Source organism: Mesoplodon mirus (genome assembly GCF_964341445.2).
Source record: "Mesoplodon mirus genome assembly, chromosome: 11".
Lineage (NCBI taxonomy): Eukaryota > Metazoa > Chordata > Mammalia > Artiodactyla > Ziphiidae > Mesoplodon > Mesoplodon mirus.
The window spans coordinates 35,991,958-36,018,716 of NC_138987.1; the positions used below are offsets into that span (position 1 = coordinate 35,991,958).

At 55.9% G+C, this 26,759-nt stretch overlaps 1 protein-coding gene across 5 annotated transcripts in view; it reads right to left on the bottom strand.

Annotated features, from left to right (window-relative positions):
- Positions 1 to 26,453, bottom strand: part of LOC309811999 (casein kinase I) — a 30,685-nt gene extending 4,232 nt beyond the window's left edge. The window contains exons 1-9 of one of the 5 annotated variants that reach the window (XM_082635361.1): positions 20,058 to 20,331; positions 16,482 to 16,569; positions 7,536 to 7,646; positions 7,247 to 7,395; positions 5,698 to 5,926; positions 4,497 to 4,667; positions 3,037 to 3,185; positions 2,357 to 2,460; positions 546 to 2,256 (exon numbers count right to left, since the gene is read on the bottom strand). In XM_082635361.1, the coding sequence (XP_082491487.1) occupies positions 2,142 to 2,256; positions 2,357 to 2,460; positions 3,037 to 3,185; positions 4,497 to 4,667; positions 5,698 to 5,926; positions 7,247 to 7,395; positions 7,536 to 7,646; positions 16,482 to 16,557 (1,104 nt within the window). In that variant the 5' untranslated portion in view covers positions 16,558 to 16,569; positions 20,058 to 20,331 and the 3' untranslated portion in view covers positions 546 to 2,141. Of the gene's footprint in view, positions 1 to 545; positions 2,257 to 2,356; positions 2,461 to 3,036; positions 3,186 to 4,496; positions 4,668 to 5,697; positions 5,927 to 7,246; positions 7,396 to 7,535; positions 7,647 to 16,481; positions 16,570 to 18,685; positions 18,915 to 20,057; positions 20,332 to 26,434 lie in introns of those variants that run through there. The other 4 variants (XM_082635362.1, XM_082635360.1, XM_082635358.1 and 1 more) reach the window with 4 other exon arrangements.
- Positions 26,454 to 26,759: the final 306 nt, after the last annotated feature.

Below are 26,759 nucleotides of genomic sequence, written 5' to 3' on the forward strand. Positions count from 1 at the left end.
GGCCACACAGCTCAGAGCAGAGCTGGGGTGTGAACCCAGGCTTCTGCCACCCAGTCCCGCTCTGCTCTCCGCACCCCCAGAGGACTTAGCAGAACATTCTAGGGATGCACATTCCCAGTCCTCCCACCCACAAGCCTGTCCAGGCAGGCCTGGAAGCACCAGGGAACCATCTCCCGACCTCCAGTCCTCACCCCGGGTTCCCATCCACTCAATTACAGATTGGCAAAGAGAATGACTCAGCCAGAAGCACAGCAAAACCTATGATATGAGCTGCAGCACCCACTCATTAAACATCCCATCCCATGGGCAGAGGGCACATCAACCCTACAAGGCAGGTATGAACTCACTCCCTGGTTGGAGAAACTCAGGCTCAGTGAAGCCAAGTGATTCACTCAGAGGTGCACAGCCCAGGGGCCGTGGATGAGCGGAGGGCTGGAGCCCCTGCCCTTTGTGTCCTCAGGAGGCTCAGGCCTGCGGCAGGCTCAGGTGAGCTACTCTCCCCATTTCCAACCAACCAAAGTGATGCCTCAAGAAACGCACACCAGGGAGGTCTCTTGGCTTTTATTTGCCCACGTGAAAACACAAAAAGGTCAACATCAAAGTCATACAAGCATTCACCAGTGTCGTATGGACCCCTGTCCTTGGCTGTATCGCGTTTCCACCTGGCCAGCTAGTTGGACCTCGGAACACAGTGGCTGTGTGCTGAGAGCAACATCCCAGGCTCTAGGTATCCGGGGATTCCAGGGCCCTGATGCCGAACAATACGAGGTGGCCACTCCAAGGAGGGAAATTCTCAGTCAAGGGCAGGATCCTTCCCATGGAAGAGTCTGTGGCCCACGGCGTCCAGCATGGTGTCCAGTCTGCTGGTAGGTGCTGATGAAGGTTTCTTGCAGGGGGGAAGGGGTGATGTGGGAGGGGCTTGGTCTCGAGGTGAAAGTGTGGAAGGTCTCCATCGGGTGTCTGCAGATACTTCTGCCAGGGGCAGCGGGAGGCGGTTGAGCTCACTTCAGTGGTGATGGGGTCAAAGGTGCCCAATTATCCAGTATGACGGCCCTCAAGTCAGAGATCGGGGCAGGATAAGGCTGTTGGCACCTTTGCTCAGCTTCTGAGTCCAGGGCCTGTCTCTAAGGGAATCTCAGGGAGGGGTCAGGGTGCCAGCAATGGGTGGAGAGCGTGCTCCCGGCCTGGCTTGAGGCGAGATCTTGTCGGCTGGATGGTCCCATGAGAAGCTCTGTGAGGAGCCATCTGGAGTAGCAGGTCCCACAGAACTTTCTGTGATGATGGATATGTTCACATCCGCCTCGCTGGGTATGGCAGCCACTAGCCAGCTGCTTGTGGCTCCTGAGAACTTTAAATGTGCCAAATGCAACTGAGGAAGTACGTTTTCAGCTTTAATTAATTTTAATTAAAAATCAGCCACATGTAGCCAGTGGCTACCACATTGGAGGGCACAGGCCTGGACGATGCAAAATCCATTCCTGGAGCTATACCGAGAAAAGGGCCAAACTCAGCCCAGAACCAGGCTCAGGAATGACTTTCTACATGGATGAGCAGGTGCCCAGTGCCCTGAGCAGTGCCCTGGGGCAAGAAGAGCTGGCCCCGGGCCCTCAGCTATGCTCCCAGCCGGAAGGTCTGGGGTGAAAGGTGCCCCACTGCCCACCTCTCACCCCTGGGGCCCTTCAGCCTGTGGGACCCCCAGCCTCTGCCCCACTCCTTAGGGAACAGTACCAGGCCACTGTTTGAGAGCCAGAGAGAGGAGGGGCACAAGACCAAGTGCCAATCCCAGCGTCCTGGAGAACAAGGCCTCGGTCCTGAGCATCTGGTGGAGCAGGCCGAGGGCACCCACCAAGAGGCACGCCACGACGGAACGCAGTACAGGTAGGGGCGTTTAATGAGCTCAGGTTCAATACAGAGGCCACCGACAGGGTCTGGTTGAGGCTGCTCCTGGGGCCCATTGCCACCAGGCCCCTCCAGGGCAGTGAACATCGTCCGTCCTTCAGGCTCTGTTCATCAGGCAGCCAATTTGTCCCCAAGAATCTCGCAGCAGGGCCTTCTCTGTCATGCCTCTCCACTGTACTCCCACCATGCCAAGGGATGTCTCCTTGGGCCTGGCCCCGGTGGGCTCAGGCAACCTGGGGATGTCAGAACTGGGGCCCTGAGGTCCAGACCACAGGCCAGTAGTTTGGGGGGGGCAGCTCCTCCATCTCCTCCATGGGCCTATCTGGAGGGTCCTGGGTGCCCAGGGGTGCCAGGCACCTGGAAGGGACAGAGAGAGCAGAGCCGGGGCTCAGCCTCTTGTGCTCACCCCGCCAAGCGGTATAAGTCTTGGAGAGGCCAGGTCTCAGAGGGTCCTTACCAGTACGTGGGCGGGTACATGGACCTGGCACAGGCAGAGGGGCGGGGCCTGGGCAGTGCAATAGCGTCGCTGTCACGGGGCTGAGCCTGGCTCGAGGAAGCCCCCTTTTCCAGAAGAGACGGGAAACAAGACATAGGATTTCACAGATTCCGGAGCTCTAGGCCCAGCTGACCAACAGTTCTCCCCACCCCACCCCGAAGACTCTTGAGAGAGAGAGAGGAGGCGCCTAGCAAGACCCAGGGTCCCATGACCAGGAAGAAGGAAACCACAATGAAGGGGTCCAGGCTGGCCAAGGGGGCCTCAGTGAAGGCCGCCACCTGGGATGTGCAGAGCAACAAGAGCAGGATGGTGTAGGCCACGATCAAGACAGCAGGGCGGCCCACCAGCGCCATCCGGGCCCCACCCATCCAGGCGCCCAGGATGGACTCGAGGCCCAAACAGGCCCTCTCGGGTCTGGTGGGAGGTGGTGCCCCGCCGGGGCCCCGCTGACCGCAGCAGCACATGCCGTCAGCACAGATGACGCTGGAGTGGGAGGAGAACGGGGGCTCCGGGACCCCGGTGACGTCACCTGCACCGTCCGGCTCACAGCTCCCATCTTCCGGGAGCCCCACCCGCTACGGGGTCACGTTGGCTTTCCCAGTCCAGTCCCCCAAGCCCGCCTCGGCCTCCAGGTGACTCACGAATTTGAGCATGTTCCAGTCGAAGACATAGTCATAGGAGAAGCCCTGACGGTGGAAGAGGTTGCGGAAGAGCTGGCGCAGGTAGGAGTAGTCGGGCTTGTCATCGAACCGCAGCGAACGGCAGAAGTTGAGGTATGTTGAGAACTCAGCTGGTGGAGGGGGACAGAAGGCGCCATCATGAGGCCCATGCTCCCAGGGCCCCCAGCAGCCAGCGCTGTCCCACCCAGCCACCGTCCCTACAGATACGTCTGATCTAAGAGGGGTCGAGATGAGGTCCCAGAGGCCATCCTCCCTACAACAATCCATGAACTTCAGCCTGTCAAGAGCCCGATGGGAACTCTAAGCCACAGGAGGAAAACTTCCATTTCCTCCTCTGAAAATCAGAGGCAAGAGAGGACCCTTGTGAGACAATAGGAAATATATATATTGGTTCCTGCCCCTGGGCCCCTAAAGCCCTTGTACCTGCCTAAGTGGTAAGAGCAGTAGGAGCACCTTTTGCTCTAAGGAGGAGACTCTGCGTTAGGACTCCCGGATGGGGGCAGGTCAGCAGAAAGACCAATCCATGATTAGAAGCTCGGAATTTCCAGCCCTCAGCCCTACCCACTTCTCTAGAGAAGGGAGAGGGGCTGGCAATGGAGTTAATGATCACCCGTGCCGACGTGATGAAGCCTCCATAAATATCCCAATAGCATGGGGTTTGGAGAGCTTCCCAGCTGGTGAACACATCCACATCAGGAGGGTGACACACCCCAACTCCACGCAGACAGAAGCTCCTGCTTTCGGGACCCTCCCAAACCTCACCCTACACATCTCTTCAACTGGCTGTTCATCTGTATCCTTTACCACATCCTTTAATAAACTGGTAAACATAAGTAAGTACTTCCCTGACTTCTGTTAGCCAAATTAATCAAACCCAAGGGGGGAATCATGGGAACCTCACATTTATTTATAGCCAATCAGTCAGACGCACAGGTGGCAACCTGGACTCATGACTGGCATCTGAAGTGTGGTGCGAACAGCCTTGTGGGACTGAGCCCTTATGCTGTGGGATCTGACACTACCTCCAGGGAGATAGTGTTGGAACTGAGTTAAACTCTAGGACACCCGGCTGGTGTCAAGAGAATTGCTTGCTGAGGGGGAAAGAACCCCAGACCTTTGGTGACCAGAAGTGTCAGAAGTGAAGTGTGGCGTAAGACTAGTGAAGGAGACTCCCAGGAAGAGGAAGGTCTGGAGGTTTTCCTGACATTCAGCCCTTACGAGGTGAGGCCAGAGTGTGGGTTGGGGACACTCGGTATTTACCAGCCAGGCATCCTAGCTATGCCTGAACATGGCAGAGCCTGTGATTGACGTTCTGCCGCCAGGCAGTGGTAGCCCAGGACAGGCTCTGTGTGGTCTCGTCTGCCCCTCAGAAGGGGCCTCAGGGGTCCCAGGCTAACCACCTGCCCCACTGGGCTACTCACAGGGGTAGCCTTTGCAGAGGACCTCAATGGGCGTCGACATCTTCTTCTCGCTGATCCGCTCGTACTTCTGGCGCTTGGTGGCCGCTTTGAGGCCCTGCCAGGGCAGGGAGCCCAGGTTGAAGTACATGAGCACATAGCCCAGACTCTCCAGGTCATCTCGACGGCTTTGCTCTGCAGAGTCAAGGACGAGGTGAGGGGCAGGGTCCACTTGGGCTCCCGGCTGGCGGGAGTCAGGACCCCTTTCTCCAGGACATGCTCCTTGATTGAGGGGAACAACCCCCTCTGTGCACCCAGCACGAGCCCCCCCTTGTCACATGCTGGCTTGCTGCAGACCCACTACAAGCAAGCACTGTTATCACCCCCTTCTACAGAGAAGGGGCCTGAGGCTGAGCTTTTCCAACACAACCTAGGCCTAGTTTTTCCAGCTCAGGCTCTCATTCATTCAGCAACTATGCAGTAGGCACCCTGGGGCCTCCTTGCCTGGCCCACCCTACGGATAAGGCTCAAGCAGTGGCATCAGACAGGGCTGGGGTCAGTTCTGACTTTGGCACTTGCTAAGCTGTATGACCTTAAGCGACCTGTGTCACACGGTAAGCCAGCATTACTCACCCGTAAAAATGAGGAAACAGGGCTTCCCTGGTGGCGCAGTGGTTACGAATCCGCCTGCCAGTGCAGGGGACACGGGTTCGAGACCTGGTCCGGGAAGATCCCACATGCCGCAGAGCAACTAAGCCCTTGTGCCACAACTACTGAGCCTGCGCTCTAGAGCCTGCGAGCCACAACTACTGAGCCCTCGTGCCGCAACTACTGAAGCCCGTGCGCCTAGAGCCCATGCTCTGCAACAAGAGAAGCCACTGCAATGAGAAGCCCGTGTACCACAATGAAGAGTAGCCCCCGCCTGCCGCAACTAAAGAAGGGCTGCGTGCAGCAACAAAGACCCAAGGCAGCCAAAAGTAAATAAATAAAATAAATAAATTTATAAAAAATTAAAAAATGGGGAAACAACCTCGCGCAACAAGGCTGCTGCGGGGATGAGTAAGGCACGAGAGGGTAGGTGCTCGGCATCCCACAGCTCTTCTTGTGAAAGAGAAGACCTGCCTGTGCGGCCAGCCAGGGGAATAAACCCAGGCTGCAGAAGGAAAGCCAGGGTCCTGGCCAGCAGCCTATGGGTGTCCTCTGCTCCTGGGCCTCGCTCACTCACCGATGCCCAGGTGGGTGTTGATGGAGGCGTAGCGGGCAGTGCCAGTCAGGTTCTTGTTTTCCCGGTAGGGGATGTGCTGGTGGGTGCGGGCGTCCCGGTACTTCTTGGCCAGGCCGAAGTCAATGATGTACACCAGGTTGCCCTTCTTCCCCAGCCCCATGAGGAAGTTGTCGGGCTTGACGTCCCGGTGTATGAAGTTCTTGGAGTGGATGTACTCAATGCGGCTGATCTGGGGGAGGGGAGAGCAAGTCGTTCGGCACATGTTCCACAGAGGGGCTGGGGCCGTACAGATGGAAAACACATCCATGGTCCCTGCCACGGGTTGGTGGGGGAGGGCCAGATCAGCCTGCAATCACCATGTATGATGATTTCAAGGGTCAGGTCACGGAAGGCTTCCTGGAGGAAGTGACAGTAGAGAGGAACTCTGAAGGAATAGTTCATCAAGTTCGCCGTGACAAAGGAAAGAGAGCAAGGCAGGAAAGCGAATGGCAAGATCTAGAAATGAAGCCCAGAAAGGCATTCAGGCCTCACCTGCCTGGCGCTACACCCACTGAGGACATGAGAGGCCCTCAAGGGACCAAAGAGGCATTTCGAAGGCTGTTCTGGCAACCAGACTGGGGGGAACAGGAGCACCAGTGAACGCTGAACTTGGCAGGGGTGACAGAGATGGAGCACACAGACAGGATTTGTCCCCTGGCTTCCAGAGGACACCAAAGGAAGGCGGACACACAGGCCCTGGTCTTCCTTTAAACAATGTGTTAGAAACTTAAATTAACATATATGCACACAATAGGTCCTCTGGCAGGTTGGTCCCCTCCCTGGGCCTCAGGCTTCTGAGTATTTCCTAAACCCTTTTTGAGTCTCCCGTCCTATGAGAATCTGACAACCCTCCTCTGCACACACACATCTAGCCTAAAACTGGAGGATGTTTGCAGACGTTCTGGAGGGCAGCCACAGCTACAGACCCCTATGTAACAAGATCTCCATGTATCATTCCAGGGCTAGAATTCTATGCTTTTTTAATTTTCTTTTTCTAAAATTTTCCTCCCTTGAACTTATAAAGGGACTGAGGACCTAAGCATTGCTTGTCCGTGAGCTCTTGCTCTGGTCCAGGCACCGTGTGGCGTCCCAGGGTGACCGCACAACAACCCAGCAAAGGGAAGACGCTCCTGAGGAGACTGAAGCCCAGCAGCTCACCTACAGTCACCCCACAGGGACAGGACCCACATCTGTGTGACCACAGGCTTTACACTCACCTGAGGGCAGAGTCCCAGGCCTTCCCCGGAAGCCCAACCGAGCAGGTCTGGAATGGAAACTGGGAGCCTGCATTTTAATACCCACTCCTTACCTACCCCCCAACCATGGCTGCTGGTCAAGGTCCCGTGGTCCTGGCCCAGGAACCAGGCCTGTCCTACGTCGCTGTCACTGCCTCCTGCTCCAGCATCCTCCAGCTGGGGACCCAGTGCCCACTGGCACGACGGGGCAGAGGAGGTTGGAAGGGAAGCTGGGAGGCCAGTCCCCAGCCCGAGTGGGTAGGTGGGGGACTCACCATCTGGTCGGCCAGCAGCAGCACCGTCTTGAGGCTGAACTTGCGGGAGCAGAAGTTGAAGAGGTCCTCGAGGCTGGGCCCCAGCAGCTCCATGACCATCACGTTGTAGTCACCCTCGGCTCCGCACCACTTGATGGACGGGATTCCCACTGTGGGGGACGCAGGGCTGTCAGGGGCAGTCACGCCCCACCCCGCCCAGCCCCAGGGCCCCTCCCACGTGCGCAGGCACATGGCACATGTGCAGTGCTCCTCAGGCCCCCGCCCCCCGCCAGCCCCCTCCAGCCCTCACCTCCCCCCTGCATCATCTTGTAGAACTTGCTCTCGATGTGCAGCTGGGGGTGCTTCGTTTTCACACACTCAAGCTTGATGGCAACTTCTTCACCAGAGGCGATGTTGGCACCTGCCAGGGGCAAGGGACTGGGGTCACACTCAGCTGGGCAGGCAGCACCAGACCAGGACCAACTAAGTGTCTGCCCCTGAGCAGCTCAGTGCCCCTTGGGGGAGGCTGTGCAGAGGGCCCGGCACTGTATCCAAGGGAAGCGGAGGGACTGTGGGACACAGAGCAGGCACCCGACCCAGCCTGGGTGGGAGGGGAGAGCCACAGCTGCAGCTCGTGCCAGGGGAAGGAGGTGAGGGCTATGGACCATTCAGAGAACCGGAGGCTGGGGCAGCAGGAAGGCTGGATGCGAGGGGGGTCAGGGCACAGCCAAAAAACGCTCACAGACCACTAAGAGGAACTTCATCCCGGCGCGTGGGAGCTACTGAGGACTCCCGAGCTGAAGAGAGGTGAGGTCAGTGGGGTGTGGGGCTGAGGAGGAGAGAAGGGAAGGAGGCAAGGCTGTCTGTCTCAAGAAGACCCAGGGCTTCCCTGGTGGCGCAGTGGTTGAGAGTCCGCCTGCCAATGCAGGCGACACGGGTTCGTGCCCCGGTCCGGGAGGATCCCACATGCCGTGGAATGGCTGGGCCCGTGAGCCATGGCCGCTGAGCCTACGTGTCCGGAGCCTGTGCTCCGCAACAGGAGAGTCCACAACAGTGAGAGGCCCACATACCGCAAAAAAAAAAAAAAGACAGACCTAAATCCCCGCTGCACCTGGCCTCAGTTTCCCCAGCTACAGTAATGGGTGGGCTGACTTGGAGGGCTGGGGGCTAGGCTGAGAGGCCGGCTCCTTCTTGGGGCCAAGCGGGACTGTAGCTGCCACAACGAAACGGTGGAGTCTTAGCACACAGACAACAGAGAAAGTCCGGAGGAGGGCACAATGACTGGAAGAACTGAGGACAGGCAGGATAAAGCCGGCACCTCAAATCAGGGGACGAGATGGGGCTATGCAACAAACGTCCTTGGAAGAACTGGCATCTGAGAAAAAACAGCCCAGCTCACAGCACGCACCGGAAGTCCGAAGTGGAGCAAAATATAGTTTGGGGGAAAAAATCGGAGTGTAAGTTGGCTCAACCACTTCGGAAACCAGGTTGGCCTCTACCCGGTAAAGCTGAACACACACAAACCCTTGGCTGAGCCAGTCCACTCCCAAGTGTATGCCCTTCAGAAGCGTGAGCACTGGGAGGACACGAAAGGACCTGCACAGCAACAAAGACCACAAAGTCCAGCACCAGGAGGATGGCTACAGGGCGGTGCAAGCACCCCGGGGACGCCACACGCAGTGGAAGGATGGCTAAGCGGGTGGCTCTCAGCGTCTGAACCCTGAGGGCAGAGAGCAAGGAGCAGCACCGTTCACAAGAGCCAGAAGGTGGAGACACCTGAATGTCCATCAAAAGAGGCGTGGAGAGCCACCCTGCCTGTCCCTGAGAAGGAATGGAGCACTGACACATGCTGTGACATCAATGAACCTTAAAAGCACTATGCTCAGTGAATAAGCCACACACCAAAGGGCAAATAAATACTGTCTGATTCCATTATATGAAATGTCCAGAACAGATGAATCCATGGAGACAAAGAGTAGACTGGTGGTTGCCACAGGCTGGGGGCAGGGGGAAATAGGATGGGCCTGCTTAATAGGTGCAGGGTTTTCTTCTGGGTGATGAAAATGCCTTGGAACTAGGTAGGGATGGTGGTCGCACAACACTGGGGCTGTACTAAATACCACTAACTTGTGTACTTTTAAAATGGTTAATTTTATGTTGTGTGAATTTCACCTCAATTTAAGGAAAAAAAAATAGAGGAAGGAAGAGACAGAAGGATGCAAGCACAGTTCTAATGGTCTCAATTCAAAACACACAACACTGAAATGTATATAGTTTAGGGATATAAACATGCGATAAAACTAACAGAAGAGAATAACTTAAAATGTCAAGATAGTGGTTACCTCTGTGTGGGGGAAGCAGAGGGCGGGACGGGATGGGGTACCAGGGGCCTTCAAGGTGACAGGCAAGTCCCCCTCCAACTGGGTGTTGGGAAGGATGCCTTATACCATGCACATGTTTTATACATTTAATAAAAAAGTAAAACAATGAGATGTTAGAAGAAAGGAGCGCTGCCTTTTAATTTGGGGGTAGGCAAGGCCTTTTATCCTGACTTAAAATCCAGAAGCCATTAAATAAAAAAAAAAAAAGGCTCCCTTCCCTCTTCCAAAAAAGGAATCCCCCTCCACGGCAAAAACACCAGAAACAAAGTTCTAAGAAACAGTGCACACTCTTATCAATAGCAAAGAGCTAACATCACACTAATAGATAATGAGCACCTACAAAGCAGTAGGAAAAGGACCAATGACTCCATAGGAAATAGGGTAAAGGATTCAAACACACACTTCACAGAGAAGGAAAGAAATCATTAGTATAAAAATGGCTCACTCAGGCTTCCCTGGTGGCGCAGTGGTTGAGAATCTGCCTGCTAATGCAGGGGACACGGGTTCGAGCCCTGGTCTGGGAAGGTCCCACATGCCACGGAGTGACTGGGCCCGTGAGCCACAGCTACTGAGCCTGCGCGTCTGGAGCCTGTGCTCCGCAACAAGAGAGGCCGCGATAGTGAAAGGCCCGCGCACCGCGATGAAGAGTGGCCCCCACTTGCCACAACTAGAGAAAGCCCTCGCACAGAAACGAAGACCCAACACAGCAAAAATAAATAAATAAATTTAAAAGAAGAAAAGCCAAATTCTAAAAACTCTTAAAAAAAAAAAAAAAAAAGGCTCACTCAGGGACTTCCCTGGTTGTCTAGTGGGTAGACTCCGAGTTCCCAATGCAGACAGCCCGGTTTCGATCCTGGTCGGGGAACTAGGTACCACAGGCATGCTGCAACTAAGGATCCCGAGTACCGCAACCAAGACCCAGAGCAGCCACAATAAATGAATAAATAAATATTAAAAGACCATGTCCACCCAAGCTAGCCTGCGCTCTCGGTGGGAGGGGTCACTCCTCCCCAGCGGTCCCCGTGTGAACTGGGGAAGCCTGGCTGCGAGGCCTCTTGGCTCCCTCCAGCTCCCACTCCGGGGACTTTACTCGATACCCTCGCACAGTGCAAAAGAAGGCCTGGACGAGGCTGTCCACTTAGGCTGTTTGCAACAGTAAAAGCTTGGAAACAACCCAAATGTCCAGCAGTGGGGACTGGTTAAATAAAGAAAGGCCCATCCATAAAACGGAACACAATGGAGAAAGAATGAGGAAGCTCTCTCGGTGCAGAAGTGGAAAGATCTCAAAGATACAGGAAGTGAAAAAGCAAAGTACAGAACAGTATGTATTATATGCTCTTCTTTCAGTGGTTAAAGAAAAAAAAAACTGGGGAAACAACATGTATCTGTGTTTGTTTGTATCAACATAAAGAAACACTCAAAAGGAACATGAGAAACCAGTCAAGACTGGGCAGGGTTGGATCAGGACAGGAGGGGAAAAGGACATTTCTCTGATACCATGTTACATCTTGTCATTTTTTTCAACACCTTTGTTGAGATATAATTCACATTCTACACAATTACTTCTTTAAAGTGTACAATTCAGTGGTTTTCAGTATGTTCACAAGGTCATGTAACCAACACCACAATCAATTTTACAACACTTTCACCATCCCCAAAACACCTGCATCTCTTAGTGGTCGCTCCCCATCTCCCCCAACGCCCCAGCTCTAGGCAACTACTAATCCACTTTCTGTCTCTATGGACGTGCCTACTCCTGATATTTCATATAAATAGAATCATAGAATATGTGATCTTTTGTGACTGGCTTCTTTCACTTAGCATGCTTTTGTGTTTTGGTTTTTGATTTTGTGTTTTCATTTCTGAACCACTTAAAACTTAAAAAAAAAAAAAAAAAAGAAAGTGGATTCCCAAATCCAGTGAGCAATGGGAGAGAAAGTGCTTTGCAAACTGTAAAGTGTTTTTGACACGTCAAAACTCATCACTGGGGAGAGCCTCACACGTTTCCAGGCGACAGTGAGGATGGGGATGGGGGTTGGGGGGAGCTGGGGCTCACTGCAGTCCACTGGCCATGCAGTGGGAGGAAAGGCTGCAAGGGCTCCTGCTGTGTGAGCAGGACCATCCCAGACTGTGGTCACAGCACGTGCAAAGGCCCGACAGGAGTGGGTGCAGTGAACGCTGGGTGGTCTGGTGCAGCTGGAGCTCGAGGTGGCTGAAGACAGTGGAAGAGGTGAGTCAGGGGGAGATGGGAAGGGGCTCAAATGCCAAGCTATGATCCTAGCCATCAGCCTGAGACTCCAGGGGCCAGGCATCGACGCCTTATTACAGGGCACTGCTGACTCTCTGCTCTGGGGCAGTCCCGTACACCGCAGGGTGTCTACCAGCATCCCTGACTCTACCCATTAGCTGCCAGCAGCACACCCCCACGCTGAGGTGAAACAACCAACAATGTCTCCAGACCTTGCCAAACGTCCCCTGTGAGACAAAATCTGGCCTCCCTCCCCTTGTTGAGACCCACTGGTGTATTAGAAAGGACCGGAGAGGACTTGAGGTGGGTGGGTGGGGGGTGGGACCCGGAAGGAGGCTGCTGCAATTGTCCAGATGATGGCGGCCCCGCCCAGGCAGGGGGAAGAGACCAAGAGACACTGGATGATGCAGGGCCTTCAGCACTTATGACTCAGCAGATTGCGCAGGGAGCAGAGGTGCCGGGAGCACGTCCCTTCCCGAAATGGGGACGTGGAGGGGAAGAGCCCTTCGTCCCCTTGAGCTCTTACACCATCCTGCCAGTACTACTGCTTGTATCATATGAGGAAACGGAGACACCAAAGGTCGATGACCAAATGCCACACAGCTTCCCTGAACAGGGACCTAAGCTGTTAGGCAAAGGCTTCTGACCCCAACCAACTGCTGGAAAGCTGTCACAGCTGCCTATGGGTCCCACCACCACCAGACCCCTGCACTGCCTCTGAACTCTACCAGGAAGCTGTCAGTCTTCTCTCTGACCTCCCTCACTTCTCACAACCACTGACCTGAGGCTCAGAAAGGATACGTAACCGGCCTGAGGTCACACAGAACTGGCTGGGGCAGAGCCCTGGGCCACCTGAGGCAGCCCTGCCCTGGAGGAGCTCAGCTCACCTTCCGTGGGAACAACAAAGGATAACTTTGATTAAGTGAAAAGTGCCAGGCAAAGGCAGCAGAGGTGGTCCCTAGGAGAACGAGCAGCCCTGTGGGGGGACGAGCCAGTGTGGAAAACAATCGTGGATGTAGAGAAGGGCTCAGACCTGGCCAGCCCTAGAGGGTCTGGGACCTTGGCAAGTTCAAGGTGGGGAGGGGGGTGATCAAGCTCAAGCGGGGGCTCACTCGGACACTCACAGACAGTACAATCAGGGACCGGGCTGGGCTGAAGGTGGGCAGTACCCACACCATCACCCGCTGGGGTGCACCGCTCCTTCCCCCATCTGGAACTGAGGACCAGAGACTACGAGGTCTAGAGAGCTCCTGAGGCACATGGCCAGCGGTTGCTAGAGTGGGTGGCACAGGCTCGGCCACTTCCAGACCCCATGCAGCCAAGGTGAGACCCTACCAGAGCTGGCCCCGCATGATGCCGAGGGGAGAGGGAGGAGGGGCTGGAAGAGGAGTATAGGCCTTGCGGCCACATCCACAAATGTGCTCGCCTTCAGTTGATCCTGGAAAGCAGGGCCTGGAGGCCGCGCCCAGCCCCACCTGCAGAGGCCATCTGGAGTCAGGCCCTGGCACTGGCACCAGTGACAAGAATGTGGCCAGAGCTTTGAACAAAGGGAGCCAGTGAGGCCAGTCAGGGAGGCCCTACAATCACTACCATCCCCACACCAGCAAGAGGGGCCCAGGAAGGAGCTGGCAGGACACTGCATCAGGCCAGGGTCCCCGAGGCCTGTGCAGCCAGCGAAGGCTGGACAGTCAGCAGAGAACCAGCTCCCTACCCCCCAACTCAGGCCCAGAGGGACCCAGCTCCTGACAGTAGTAAATCCTAACCAAGACTGAGGGTTGGGGGACACAACATAGAAGCACCACTGTAGGGCCGAGCATGTGCAGAGGTTTTGCATGCTGTGATCTCACTACTTCTCACCACCCTCGGGGCCTCGCAACTCCATTTTACAGGTGGGGAACCCAAGGCTGGCAGAGGTCATCACTTGCTCAAGGGCATACAGTGAGGAAAAGAAACGCCAGTACCTAAACCCTGGTAGAATTTACTCCAAAGCCTGTACAAAGAGGAGTAAACCCGGACCTAGTTTTTAAAATGAACTAGATGGGGGCTTCCCTGGTGGCACAGTGGTTAAGAATCCGCCTGCCAATGTAGGGGACACAGATTCAAGCCCTGGGCCGGGAAGATCCCACATACCATGGAGCAACTAAACCCGTGAGCCACAACTACTGAGCCTGTGCTCTAGAGCTCGCAAGCCACAACTACTGAGCCCGTGAGCCACAACTACTGAAGCCCGTGCACCTAGAGCCCATGCTCCGCAACAAGAGAAGCCACCGCAATGAGAAGCCCGCGCACCACAAGGAGGAGTAGCCCCCACTCGCCGCAACTAGAGAAAGCCCGCGCGCAGCAACAAAGACCCAATGCAGCCAAAAATAAATAAATAAAAATATTTTTTAAAAAATGAACTAGATGATTACTGGATAAACAGGAAGTAGTGCCCCCAGCAAGGTCCCACCACATGGACCAGGGACACTGACTTTCTGAATGACCTTGGGTTGCCCCTCCATCTATGGGCCTCAGTTTCCCTTCTGCAAAGAGAAGGCCTGGGGCTGGGTGTTGTCTAGGAGCAGGTATGCATCAGCCAAAAGCTGCCTCTTCCTGCCCTTTGCCCTCAAGCCAGTGGCTCCAGGCTTCAGTCCTGAGCCCAAAGCCTCCATGATAAGAGGGTCCTTTATACCCACCCCAATTTCACAAACAGTAAGGAGAGGGGCACCCTCTTTCACAGATGAGAATGCTGAGGCTCAGAGAGAGAAAGTGACTTATCCCAGGTCACACAGCACATGAGAAATAGACTGGGGACCTGAACTTGCCCCCATATCCCCACCTTCTTCTCTCCTGCCATAAGTGAAGCCGCTTCACAGGCCTCTGCACGTCACAGCCCCCATTTCCTCAGCCCCCATTTCCTCATTCGTTCATTTGAAAGGCCTTCACTGAGCCCCCACGTGCTGGGCGCTGGGGCGAGAAGGTGTGGACACAACCCAACACCTCCCCGCCTCCCCCGAGAGGAGCTCAGTCACAGAGCAAACCTTTCAAACAGCTCCAGCCTGCACTGTTCCTTCCCTCTGTTCTGAGCTCTGCAGTGCTTACAGGAGGGTGATCTACTAGGTGTCTGACAATGACCTGCACATCTGGCTGGCACTTGACAGTTTAAAAGATGCTTTCCCACGCGCCCATTTCACTTGTGCCTCATGGAAGTCCTTAGTCGGCCAGGCATCAGTATCACACAAACTTCACCAACCGCACAAAGCCAGGTCTGATGGCTCTCTCCCACGTTTTGTCCTCTACACTCTCACTCCTGTGGAGGGCTGTGGGTAGAAAGTTTGCCTTTTCTAGTTTTTTTGCTTGTTTGTTTTCTTTTCTTTTTTGGCCATGCCACACGGCTTGCGGGATCTTAGTTCTCCGACCAGGGATCAAACCCGCACCCTTGGCAGTGAAAGTGCGGAGTCCTAACCACTGGACCACCAGGGAATTCCCTGTCTTTTCTAGTTTTGGAGAGAAGCCTCGGTGGCCAACTTGATCGTGCTGCCCGTCTCAACGTGTGAAGCAGGGACAGCTCGGCACCATCTCTAGAGGCTGTTGTGAGGGAAGACGGCATTCAAACAGGGCCCAGCCCAGCCTGAGTACTGTCCAGAGAATGTGGGCATACATGTCCCCCTCCCCTCTGATGGGGAAGGGGCAGCTCACTGAGCAGCAGATTTCATACCCTAAGAGGGAAGGGACCCAGATCACTGAGTAAGAGAAACCCCCCGAGTTCTGAAGCAACAAGCACGGCACACTGACCTGTCAGTTTCCTCTTCCCAGGACAGAAATGACTTATTGTTCTTTTCCCAGGAGGGAAACAGAGGCACAGATGCTTCCAAGGGCACAGGGACAGGAATGGGGAGAAACCCCAGGGGCTGCCACCTTGCTCTAACAACTCCAATTCACGATTACCAACACAATCTCTCCCCTCCAGACCAACAACTGCCAAGGAAGGGCCGCATGCCCCACGCCCCCAGGGCAGCTGAGAAAGGGGCATTCTCCTTGGTCAAGGACGGGGTGAGATGTCAGTGATTTGTTTAATCAACAAGAGAGCAAACTCAGACTTTCAACAGGAAGCACATCCAGGGAGAGAGATCCTAAAAGCTAAGACCGCCCCCCGCCCCAGCCCTGAGGTTACAGGAGAGCCTGCGTCATTCCGAAGCCTTCCTGGGATGAATTCCAAGAGGCCGGACCACAGGGAGGGGGCCTAGCTGGGAGCAATCAGCTTGCTCAAGCCTCTTCTGTCCACCAGCATCCTTCCCCCAGGAGACAAGAGACAGGGGTGCTAACCCAGCCTGGGTTTTCCCACGCCCAGCTGGAGACCCAGCTCATCTGCAGCTAGAAACCAGAGTTAAAAATACCCTCCTTTGCCCGGACTGCAGCAAGTGGGCACTCAGTCAGGGCAGCCTGACTGAGGAGCCCGTCGGCCTGCCTCACCCCCAGCCTGCTGCTTCCCTCCCCACCTGGGATGGCTCTGGGGACAAAATGACCAAAACATGCCACCAGAGCCATGTTCTGACTTCAGAGCATGAAATGTTGGCATCTTTCCTCCTAGTCCCCAGGGCTGTCCCAGGGGCTCCAGAGCCACTGAGCTGGAGCCAGAAACACTCACCTAGGTAGATATCTCCGAAGGACCCGCTCCCGATCTTCCGGCCCAGGCGGTACTTATTCCCCACACGTAGCTCCATGGTTCACTCTTGCTGCAAAAGTAAGCAGAAACACAGGGTCAGAGAAGAGGGAAGCTGGGAAGGGGGCCTAGCCCCCGGAGCCCACTCTTCCGCCACCAAAGGTCAGGCAAAGCCACGAGAAACTTGGGACACCACCATCCTCCCTCCCACCGTCCAGGAAGGGATTTGGCCTTGCTTTGCCTAAGAGCAACCAGGTGTCAGGTAGCCCAATAGCCTCCACCTGTGGTGAGGCTATTAGAACAGGTGTCAGTGTAGCCAGGCAGAAGGGGGACTAGAGACAAGGCCCAGGAGGAAAGAGCAAAGCAAGCATCTCCTCGGGGGATACTCATTCAGGGACCCTCCGATAGGAGCCTCTCAGGGGCAGGCCAGTCACAATGGGCAAAGACTCTGAAAGGGAAATCAAGGACAAAGGGGGTGATGGGGAGGTGGGATGCAGGAGCTGATCACCCTGGGGGTGCGGCCACGGCAACCACCAGCAAATTCCAACCTCCAGGGATAGGAGGACAGCTTGAACTGTCCCCAAAGGAGTTCCTCAGCCCCATCAGGACTGATAGGATCCCCGTGCCCCCATCCTTACCCCAGGCCTCCAGCTTCCAGCACCAAGAATTGGAGGCCAGGTCTTCACAGCCTGGGCTGGTCTTCCCAGAGGCAGACCTTGCAAGGCTGCAGTGTGCCCTGCCAGAGAGGTCTCCTCCCCAACTCACGGGGAAGGCAAGAAAGGGGCCCCCAGAACATCCACCTTCTGGTCCTCTCCCTCTCTCGACCTCACAACACCAAGAACCTCACAAAGGACTCTCTGCAAGGATCTCTTTGGATTAACAGTCTGGGGCTGGTTTTCTTCCAGATTAGGAGGGTCTCCTAAGAGGGCCCTGCAGAGCAACTGAGGGGACCAAAGCCAGGTTTTGAGCTGAAGGACCAGCTTCTGTGGTGTGGGAGGAGGTCTTGGGGGAAAGCGCTGATTTGAGCACTTCCCTCCTTCCTGTGCCCCACCCTGGGTGTCCAAGCTCATGGAACATCAGGGGCCACCCTGGTAGGGATGCCTCTGCTCTGGCCTGGGGCAAAGGGCTGGGCAGCAGAGGAGGAAACTCAAAGGCCAGGAGGAGGTGGTTTTTGCTCTGGGGGATAGGGAGGGCTGGCCTATGAAATAAGGAGAGGGATGGGGGATCCCTAAGATCTCAGAGGGTCTACGAGAGGGCAAGTGCAGAAAACTATAAAGAGGTGCCGCTCCCTGCAGACAGGGAACTGAGGCCCAGGGAGGACACGCCACCTGCTCCCCACCCCACCCCACCCCAGCAGCAAGTTAGTGACAGTTTCCTCCCCTAAGACCCAGACAGGGTTCCTGCTGCCCTAGCTGGCAGCCTCCACCCTCTCAAACAGGACCTATTTCATGCCAGGGCCAGGAGGCAAACAAAACAGGAAGGTGGAAAAGCAGCTGTGTGCGGCACAGAGGCTCTGCCCCTTCCCCACGCCAAGTACTACCCCAAAAGCCAGACCCACCCGGGAGGGGAGACGGGAGAGCTTTATTCCACAGTTGGTCAGGCTGGAGCTCTCCACCCCAGCGGAGGTAAGGAGCCAATAGCCCCTGCCCAGGAGAGACATCCAGCCCCAGCACTAGTTCCCAGGGAGCCGCCACTAGCCCTTCACCAATGGTCACAAGGAAGGAGCTCCACCCCGCGTGCCAGCCAAACTCCGGGCTCTCCACCAAGGGCCTCTGCCCACACGCCTGGCCAGTCCCAGCTGAGGTGCCAGGGCTGCCAGCAGAACACACTCCACATATGCGGGAAACTCACATGCCACACACCTCACATACACACCGTCCTGTGTGTACACTCCAAAGGAAGAAAGAAACGCAGACATACACTGTGAGCCCTGCTTGGGGAAGGGGGTGGGGGGCGGGCGGGTGTGTACACACACAAACAACCTCCCCCCCCAGTCCGTCTTCCGCCAACGCCAATTCAGAGACCACACATGGCAGCCGGGAAAGCCGCAGGTTAGGAAAGGAACATAAATACACCCGCATCCTATATTACATAAATACCCACGCCAGGTTATATAAATACCCGTGCCCTCCGTCTGGGTGTCTTACATAAATACACTGCACATGACCCCCCAGCCCCTCCCCACTCACCGGGCTGTCGGCAGAGAAGGGCAGAGAAGAGAGGGTGCAAACAATCAGCCCTGCAGGCAACCACCACTTTTCTGGGCTACCACCCAGACCCGCCAGCGTTCCTCCTATACCCGGGGGGCCAGGGCCCCAAGGAGAGCCTAAACTGTCCCAGCACTGTCTCCCCAAAAGCCTCCCAGAGGAGAGGAGAGAGGCTTGGGTCAGGAATGGAAGAGGCTTTCCAGTTCTTTGCTGCTTCTCTCCTTTGGGGGGCGGGGTGGGGGGTTGGTGTTGGAATAAACGAAGGAAAAAAAAAAAAAAAGGCGGACATGAAGATTCCGGAGTTTCAACTGGTTAAAAAAAATTAGACAAACTACCAAGCAGAACGGCACATGGGCAGTTTTCTTACTCCCTGCCCACCCCCCCCTCCCCAGCCAGGGCCCTTGTCCCTGGATCATTAAAATAAAAAGTGGAGGGACATCCCAGACACCCAGCCAAAGGAGCCCCGAACAGGCATTTATTGGGTGCAACTTAGACACTCAGGATCCCCTTCCCCTGTTCCCAAATCTTTCTCCCTGACGAAGGCTGATCCAAAAAGAAAATATGAAAGAAAACTAAGGGAAAAAGTTGGGGAGGGGGCTCACCCCACTTTGAGTTTGGGCGTGAAGAGCTTGGGAATGCTCTCTCTAAGGACACCCGGGCACAAACATAGTTTTATGTTCCACAGAGACTTGCAAAACATGGATTTCTCACACGCAGAAACGGGAGAATCCGATCTGATAAATAACCCCCACCCCTTTCTTTCTCTCCACAAAGGAAAACAGAATCGGTAGCTGGGTGACCACACACCCCATCACCCCAGGGCCCCCAAGCGCCCCCAGCCAACATGCGGGAGCAGCCTTGCTGACCCTCAGGTCTGGAGCACCTAGGCCAGGAGCGAAGGGGTTGGGGGCTCTGCTAATGCTCTGGTGAACCCTACCGAAGCCCAGGGTTTGGGATTGAATTCCGAATCAACAGTATCGGGTGCACCCCAGCACCCCAGTCCCGGACCCCCTCCCTCAGCGTCCCCAAATCGCAGCCTGGGGTGGCCGCCCCGGCCGGCTGGGGCCTTGAACGGCCCAGCTGGGGGAGGGGGAGGCGGGCCGGACTGGGGGGGCCTCCCCCGGGCAAGCCTGCAAAATAATAGTCACCCTCCTCCTCCTCGTCCCCAGTCGCGCCTTTGTCCTCGCCGGGCCGAGCGGGCGGCGCCCGGGCAGCCCCCCCATACCCGAGTGCGAACGCGCGTGTGTCCGCCCTCTCCTCCCCTCCCTCTCGCGCAAAAACAAAGAGGCGGAGGGAGCCCCGTTTCCCCCCAGGTTTGCGCCCCTCCGCGGGCCCGCGGCCCCCCAATATTTACCCCGCCGGGAAGGCGCCGGTGCCGGGCCGCTGCTCGGGGAGCTGCCGCGGGCGGGGGCGGCCCGCCTGGGCGGATGCCGGAGGATTCGCAGAGCCGCCCGGCGCGCCAGCCTCTCCTGGCCCAGCCGCCGCCACCGCCGCTGCCGCCGCGCTCCGCTCCGCTCGTCCCGGCCGGGTTCAGGCTCTGGGATCTCAGCGCAGCCAACGCCGCCTCTCTCCTCCCGGCCCTCCTGCCCGACCGCCCCCGTCGCCGGCTCGCGCGCTCCCGCCTGGCGCGCTCCCGCCGGCTCCCATTGAGCCCCGGGCCCGCCCGCTGATGTCATCCCCGGCCCGCCGCCGCCGCCCTGGAGGATTTAAAGGGCCCGCGCCCTCCGCTCCCGGGGACGCTGGGGGGTCCCGCAGCCGGGAAACACGGCCCCCCAGCCTCGCGAGGAGCACCTTGCAGGAACGGGGCCTTATGTGTGGGGCCGAGGAGCGCACACATACACTGACACCCTGATCCAGTGGGGGCACAGGTGGAAAAACCTGGGAGGGGGTGGGGAGGAGGAGGGCGCACAAAAAGCTGGGTTCTTCTAGACCCAAACACTTCTCTCCCCTCTGCCCGGTTCTCTCTCCTCTCACACCCTAGTAGTGGGCCCCTCTGAAGGCCGGTGTTTGCAAAAGGAGAATGTTTACAGAGTTGGGGGACACTCCGCCTCGGGGATCTGAGTGCTGCAGAGCACACAGGCCGGGTTGACTCAGGGGCCAGCGATTTGACCGGACAGCAAGAGACGGAGGGATATTGACAAACGGCCCAGAGAGGTAGCTGGGGCTATGCTGCGCCTCCCCCCATGGAAAAAAACAAATGCAAAGACCTTTTTCTTCTCCCTTCTTCCTCTTCCGGCAGCTCAAACTGATGGGTACAGAGCTGACCTCAAACCCAATCCTGTCCTCCCCCAAGTGGTGCACATTTATCCAAGTCCCCTCCCAGCTCTGGGCTGGAGTTTCCTTATCTGCAAACCGGGAAGGAGCACCCGTCCCTCCCCAGGTCACCGAGAATTAATTAAGGCTTCCTACTGCCTTCCAGAGCAGGTGATGAAAGATTCCAGGGCAGAGTTATTAAAATGATATTTACACTGTACCATGCAAAGCTCCAAATTATGACACACATCCATTCACGCACACAACTGTGGCTGTGGACACACAAAATGCTGGAGTGCACTGCATCCTGTCCCAGAAGCAAGGTTCCTGGGAAGAGTCACTTCCAGAACAATCACACCTTCCTTCAAGCCTGAGGAACTTAGTCACACACACTCTCCAAACTGTCAGGAGCCCCACAGACTGGTTTCTTCTTTCAGAGCCCAGGAAACTGCAGCCCAGAGACGGGAAAGGGTTGGCCAGGGACCACACAGCACAAGATGGCTCTGTTCTCTCATAGGTCCCTGGGAAAATGAGTCTATCATGATCTCACTTCCAAGAGCAGGAGAGTGAGGACAAGCCTCCCAGGAGAGGTCTGGGGCAGTCAGCTGGGGATCTGCCCTCAAAGCCACTTTTGCCAGAGAAGAGAGTCACCAGCAAAAGTGGTGGGCTTTGCTTGGCTTGCATGGTGTTTTTCGTTATTTCTTTTGTTCTGTTAACTGATTCCCAGTGTTTTAAAATGGGAAGATTTCATATGACAGGTCCGTATTCCCTACTTCTCTCGAAGCACTGGGAGAACTGCCACTCTGGGCCCAAATGCACCCTGGGCCCTGACCATACTCAGCAGGCCTGGGCGGCAGCCACCCACGTTTATCAAAGCCCAAGGGCCCCCACTTGTTTCCTCACATCAGCTTGTTTTACCCATTTTTATGACTCCCTCATCTCCTGGAGGTCCCCAAATGTGACCTGTCCTAGAGGCTAGCCACCAGGCTCGGCTACCAATGCCCTTCCCTTCGTCATCTGTTTCCATCCCAATCTCACCGACCCTGAATCCTGCTTCCAGTGTCCAGGGAAGCCAGCCCTCCCTGTGGCTGCAGGTTCTCCTATGTGAGACAAGGTGCCAGGCCTAGGGCTCCAGGCAGAGGGCCCCCCAGCACTACTGAGCAGGGTGGATACACCACTGTGTCCTCTGTCTTCACCACCCCAACCTTCCAACCTGGCTCTGCTTCCCGGCCCTCCCTCTCCAGGAAGGGACTGATACTCCTCCAACATCTACTAAGTACCTGGCACTGGGAAAGGTGTTACCTCATGTAATCCTCTCAACAACAGATGAAATCCTCCTCTGTCCTTTCCCAGGTTCAGAGAGGAATCTGAGGCTCCCCACCTTTGCCTTAGGGTACACATTAACAGTCAGATGTCCCAGCTTCCCCTCCCAATCTTGTCACATGTCCCCTCCCATTCCAGAACTTGTAACTGACCCCCCTCTGCACCACTATTGAAGATCCTGGTCAACCAGTTTTGAGACCCACTCTTCCCCTGAAGGCCTGCCCCCAGCCTCTCCACACACACACACCCCATCCCGTCGTCCCCCTGTCTCTGCCTTGGAAGAATGCTCCCCACACCCGCTCCCTGATTGCTGTTCTGTGGACCCAAGTTCTCCTCCTCCCTACTCCCCTCTGAGACCACCCATGGGTCCTTCTGAAGCACTTTGCAGCTCAACTCTCAGGAGAAACTGAGGGGACACAAAACCTAGCCAAGGAGGGGAGGCAATTCCAAAGGGAAAGAAAACTTACAACAGAGTTCTAGCAGCCTCTGGGCCTGACTTCTCTCTCCAGACTGGATCCTCAATGACTCCTCCTGGGACTTAACTCCCAACTCTAAAGCCCAAGAGTGTGTCTGGCTGGAGTTCCCCTAGCGCGCGCGCGCACGCACACGCGCACACGCGCACACGCACACGCACACACACACACACACACACACACACACACACACACACCACCACCACCACCACCACCACCACCACCACCACCACCACCACCACCACCACCACCACCCCCCAGAAGAAGCAGTTGGGCCTGGGACAATAGGTGTCAGTGAAGAGCTGATCACTGGGTCCCACCCTGGGTTTTAGCTGCTCTGCACTGGTCAGGGGAGCCGTTCCAGACGGTTTGTTCCTATTTCCCTGGTTTGTTCCTATTTCCCCGGCACCCCAGAGCACTGGGCTGGGGATCTTGCGGTGCCCAGTGATGGGGAGAAAGATTTCAGCACCCCCCCCAAGGGACCTGCAACCTAAGTCTTGGGGGTGGGGTGTGGGGAGGAGGAGGTCACCATGGATTTACCAGGCAGCAGGGGACACAGTCTGTCCCCTGAGGCTGTTCTGCAGCCTCAGGACCTCAGGCCTGGCTCTCCCGCTGCCTGGGGCACTTTTCCCTCAGCTGTGTACCTCACCTCCCTCAGGTCAGGACTCTCAAGTCCCTTTCACAGGGAGGCCTTCCAATCCTGATTTAAGATCTGCCTCTCCTTCTCTGCTTCATTTTGTTTCCTGGCACTTACCACTACCTAACTTATTCTCTATGGTACTTATTTGCCTTTTTTTTTTCTTGGTCTGCTTCCCCCACTGGAATATCAGTTGCATGAAGGCAGGGAGTTAAAGATCTTTGGGGGCATCACTGCGTCACCAGTATCAAGACTGGTGTCTGGCACACTGGAGGGGTTTAACAAATATTTGCTGAATGAGTGAATGGTTAGATTGTGAAGGGACAGCCTCCACTCTCTCCGAGAACACGTGAAGAGCTATCACTTATTGAGCACCTACTGTGTGCCAAGGCCCTCCCTGAGACCCGATACCTGCATTCGATCCTCACATCTATGCTCAGCAGAGATAGTGGCCTGGCAGAGCCCACTCTCCTAACCACCTTGCCCAGGCTGGTGGAGAACACAGCTCCGGGACAGGGCCCTGGCTCCCTCCATCAGACCCCTGAGCTCCTTCACTAGAGAAGCAACTCTGGGCCCCAGCTGAGAGCCACAGGGCCTAGTGGGGCTCATGTATGCCCACTCCATCATTTCACAGGCAGAGACTCAGGGAGCCTTGCTCAAGGTCACAGAGGGAAGCCGAGACAGTAGCCCACACCGTGGTTAAGAAGCTGCCTTCAAACGCTGACTCTGCCACTGTTTAACTGTGTGACCCTAGGAAAGTTCCTTAAACTCTCTGAGCCTCATTTGTAAAATGCGGATAATGCAGATGCTCATGCACAGAAACACCCTGGTCCAGAACTCCTGAGTAAGAGGAGGGTGTTGATCCTATTACCGTTGTAAGGAGTGGACAGGGAGTGAATGCAGCTGCCTGTCTTGGATTCTCTGTAGCAGTGCAGGCTGCATCTGCAGCTTCCTTCCTTACCTTACCTCCCCCTGGAGGGTCCGCCACCAGCCCCTTCGAGGTGGGCGTGGGTTGGAGGTATGCAGTCCTAGCTGGGCCCGGTGAGCCACTGGCCTTGCCCACTCTCTGTCTATACCTGTGGTCTTGGTTCTAGGAAGCCCTTGCAAGAAGTTTCTCTGGGGTCTTCCTACTTGGGTCTCTCCCAAGACCCTCAAGGGTCAGTGGTCCACACAGGCTCTGCTCTAAGAGGTCCTCCTCAGGCATGCCAGCCTGAAAATGCTGCCTTACTCCATTCACCTCGGCTCCTTGCCCCCAGAGCCTTCCAGGGTGCCCTCCCCCAACCTTTGGCTGCTCCCACGGCAGTGTCCTGACGCCTCGGCCTGCCCTCTCCAGTCTCCACTGCTTCTCGATGCTTCTCCTGGGTGACCTCACCACATCGTCATGACCAGTCAAGTCATTCCCGGCAGTGATTCCTCCCTCCTCTGTCATCATCAGCTGAGAGGCAGCAGAGAGGGCTAGCAACAGGCCTGGACCAGGGCCCAGGAGGCCTGGGTTCGAGTGCCAGCTTAGCCACTGAATTTCAGGGGGACCTTGGAGAATTCACAGCCCCTCTCGAGGCGGCTGGGCAAGGAGACCTCTAAGGCTCTTTCTTCAGTCTCCCTGTCTGTAAACTTAAGGCTGGACCAGATGGGGAATGGCCTCCACGCTCCACATCCGGCACTCCGTTGAGAGAGATCCTGAGGTCCCACACATCTGGGCTCAGTGGAAAGGGTTCTCTTCCCACCATCACCCCCATACTCAAAACACGTGCACTTCCTGTCAGCTCTGTCTCCCAACTACATGCTGAACCCAGCTTGGATTACTTGGATACCACACTGGTCTGTTAATGGTGATATCATGTCCCTCTGCTACTGAAAATACACTAATGGCTCCTTCTGTCGGTGTGAAATCCATGCTCTCTCCCAGGTCTCCTATGATCTGGCCCCAATCTGCCTTTCAGATCTCACCTTGAACCTTTCTCCCCCTGGTCTTTTGTTTTGTCACATCTCAGGGCCTTTGCACTGGCCGTTCCTTCTGCCTAGAATGATCTCCCCCCAGGTCTTCAATGGCTGCCTCCATCTCATGATTCAAACTGCAACTCAAAAGTTACCTCCTGGGACTTCCCTGGTGGCGCAGTGGTTAAGAGTCCGCCTGCCAATGCAGGAGACATGGGTTCGGGCCCTAGTCTGGGAGGATCCCACATGCCGTGGAGCAACTAAGCCCATGCTCCACAAATACTGAAGCCCGTGCACCTAGAGCCCGTGCTCTGCAACAAGAGAAGCCACCACAAAGCCCATGCACCACAACGAAGAGTAGCTCCCGCTCACTGCAGCTAGAGAAAGCCTGTGCAGCAACGAAGACCCAACACAGCCAAAAATAAATAAATAAAATAAATTAAATTTTAAAAAAAGTTACCTCCTCACAGAGGTCTTCCTTGACCACACAATCTGAAGTGGGCCCCCTTGCCTTCCGTCCCTCTTTGCTGGATCACCCTGACTTATTGTCTTTATGGAACTTACTAGAGGCTGAAAACATTAGCTTGTTTATTTTTAATGCCCGTGAACATAAGCTCCAAGAGAAAGAAACCCTCCTATAGCTGCTCCGTGGGTGCATAGTTGGTAATGGGTGCCCCATAAATACTTGTGCAATGAGCGAACTCTGCCACGAACTCTGCCACGGGTATGTGGTCCCTGGGGTGGAGGCAGGGCCTGGCACTTCCCATCCCTGGGTCAGATGTTGCCTGACAGCCTTCCCTCAGGGACAGGCCTGTGGTTTCTCCCCACCCCCTCCCAGCCTTCTTGGCCTTCTTGTGGTGGGCTGTCGGCCCGCCCCCTCAGTTGTGCACAGCCTCTCTCAGCAATCCCTGGGCTGCTGTCTTCTTAAGGGAAATCAACTCCCAGTGGAGTTAGGAATGCCTGCCACGTGTCCAAAGGCACAGTGAGCACTAACAATAACCCAGAATCACCAAAGGATCACATCACCCTGCCTCCAGCCCCCCACCCAATGCCTCCATCCACTTCCTCCCTTCAACTCAGCCTGTCACCTGGCTGCCCCTCTGGGCTCACCTGACCCCTCTGCTCCGCACAATCTCCCTCATTCACACTGCTGTCGATTCTCTCCAAAACTTGCTCCTTCCATCCTCTGGGAATCCAAGGAATCCCATCCCCGGGACACACAACCACTAATTAGCCAGGGCCGCGGGAATTACAATGATTGCCACGGCTAATAATCCCAATTCCCACAACAACACTTCTCAACTCAGCATAGTTGCTGCGACTCATCATCTCCTCAGCATGTCACATGTCTGTCCACAAACATTTCCTGACGCCAACTCCTTGCAGGGCCTGAGAGATCCACACTGGACCCTGTCCACCAGGAGTTGACAATCTG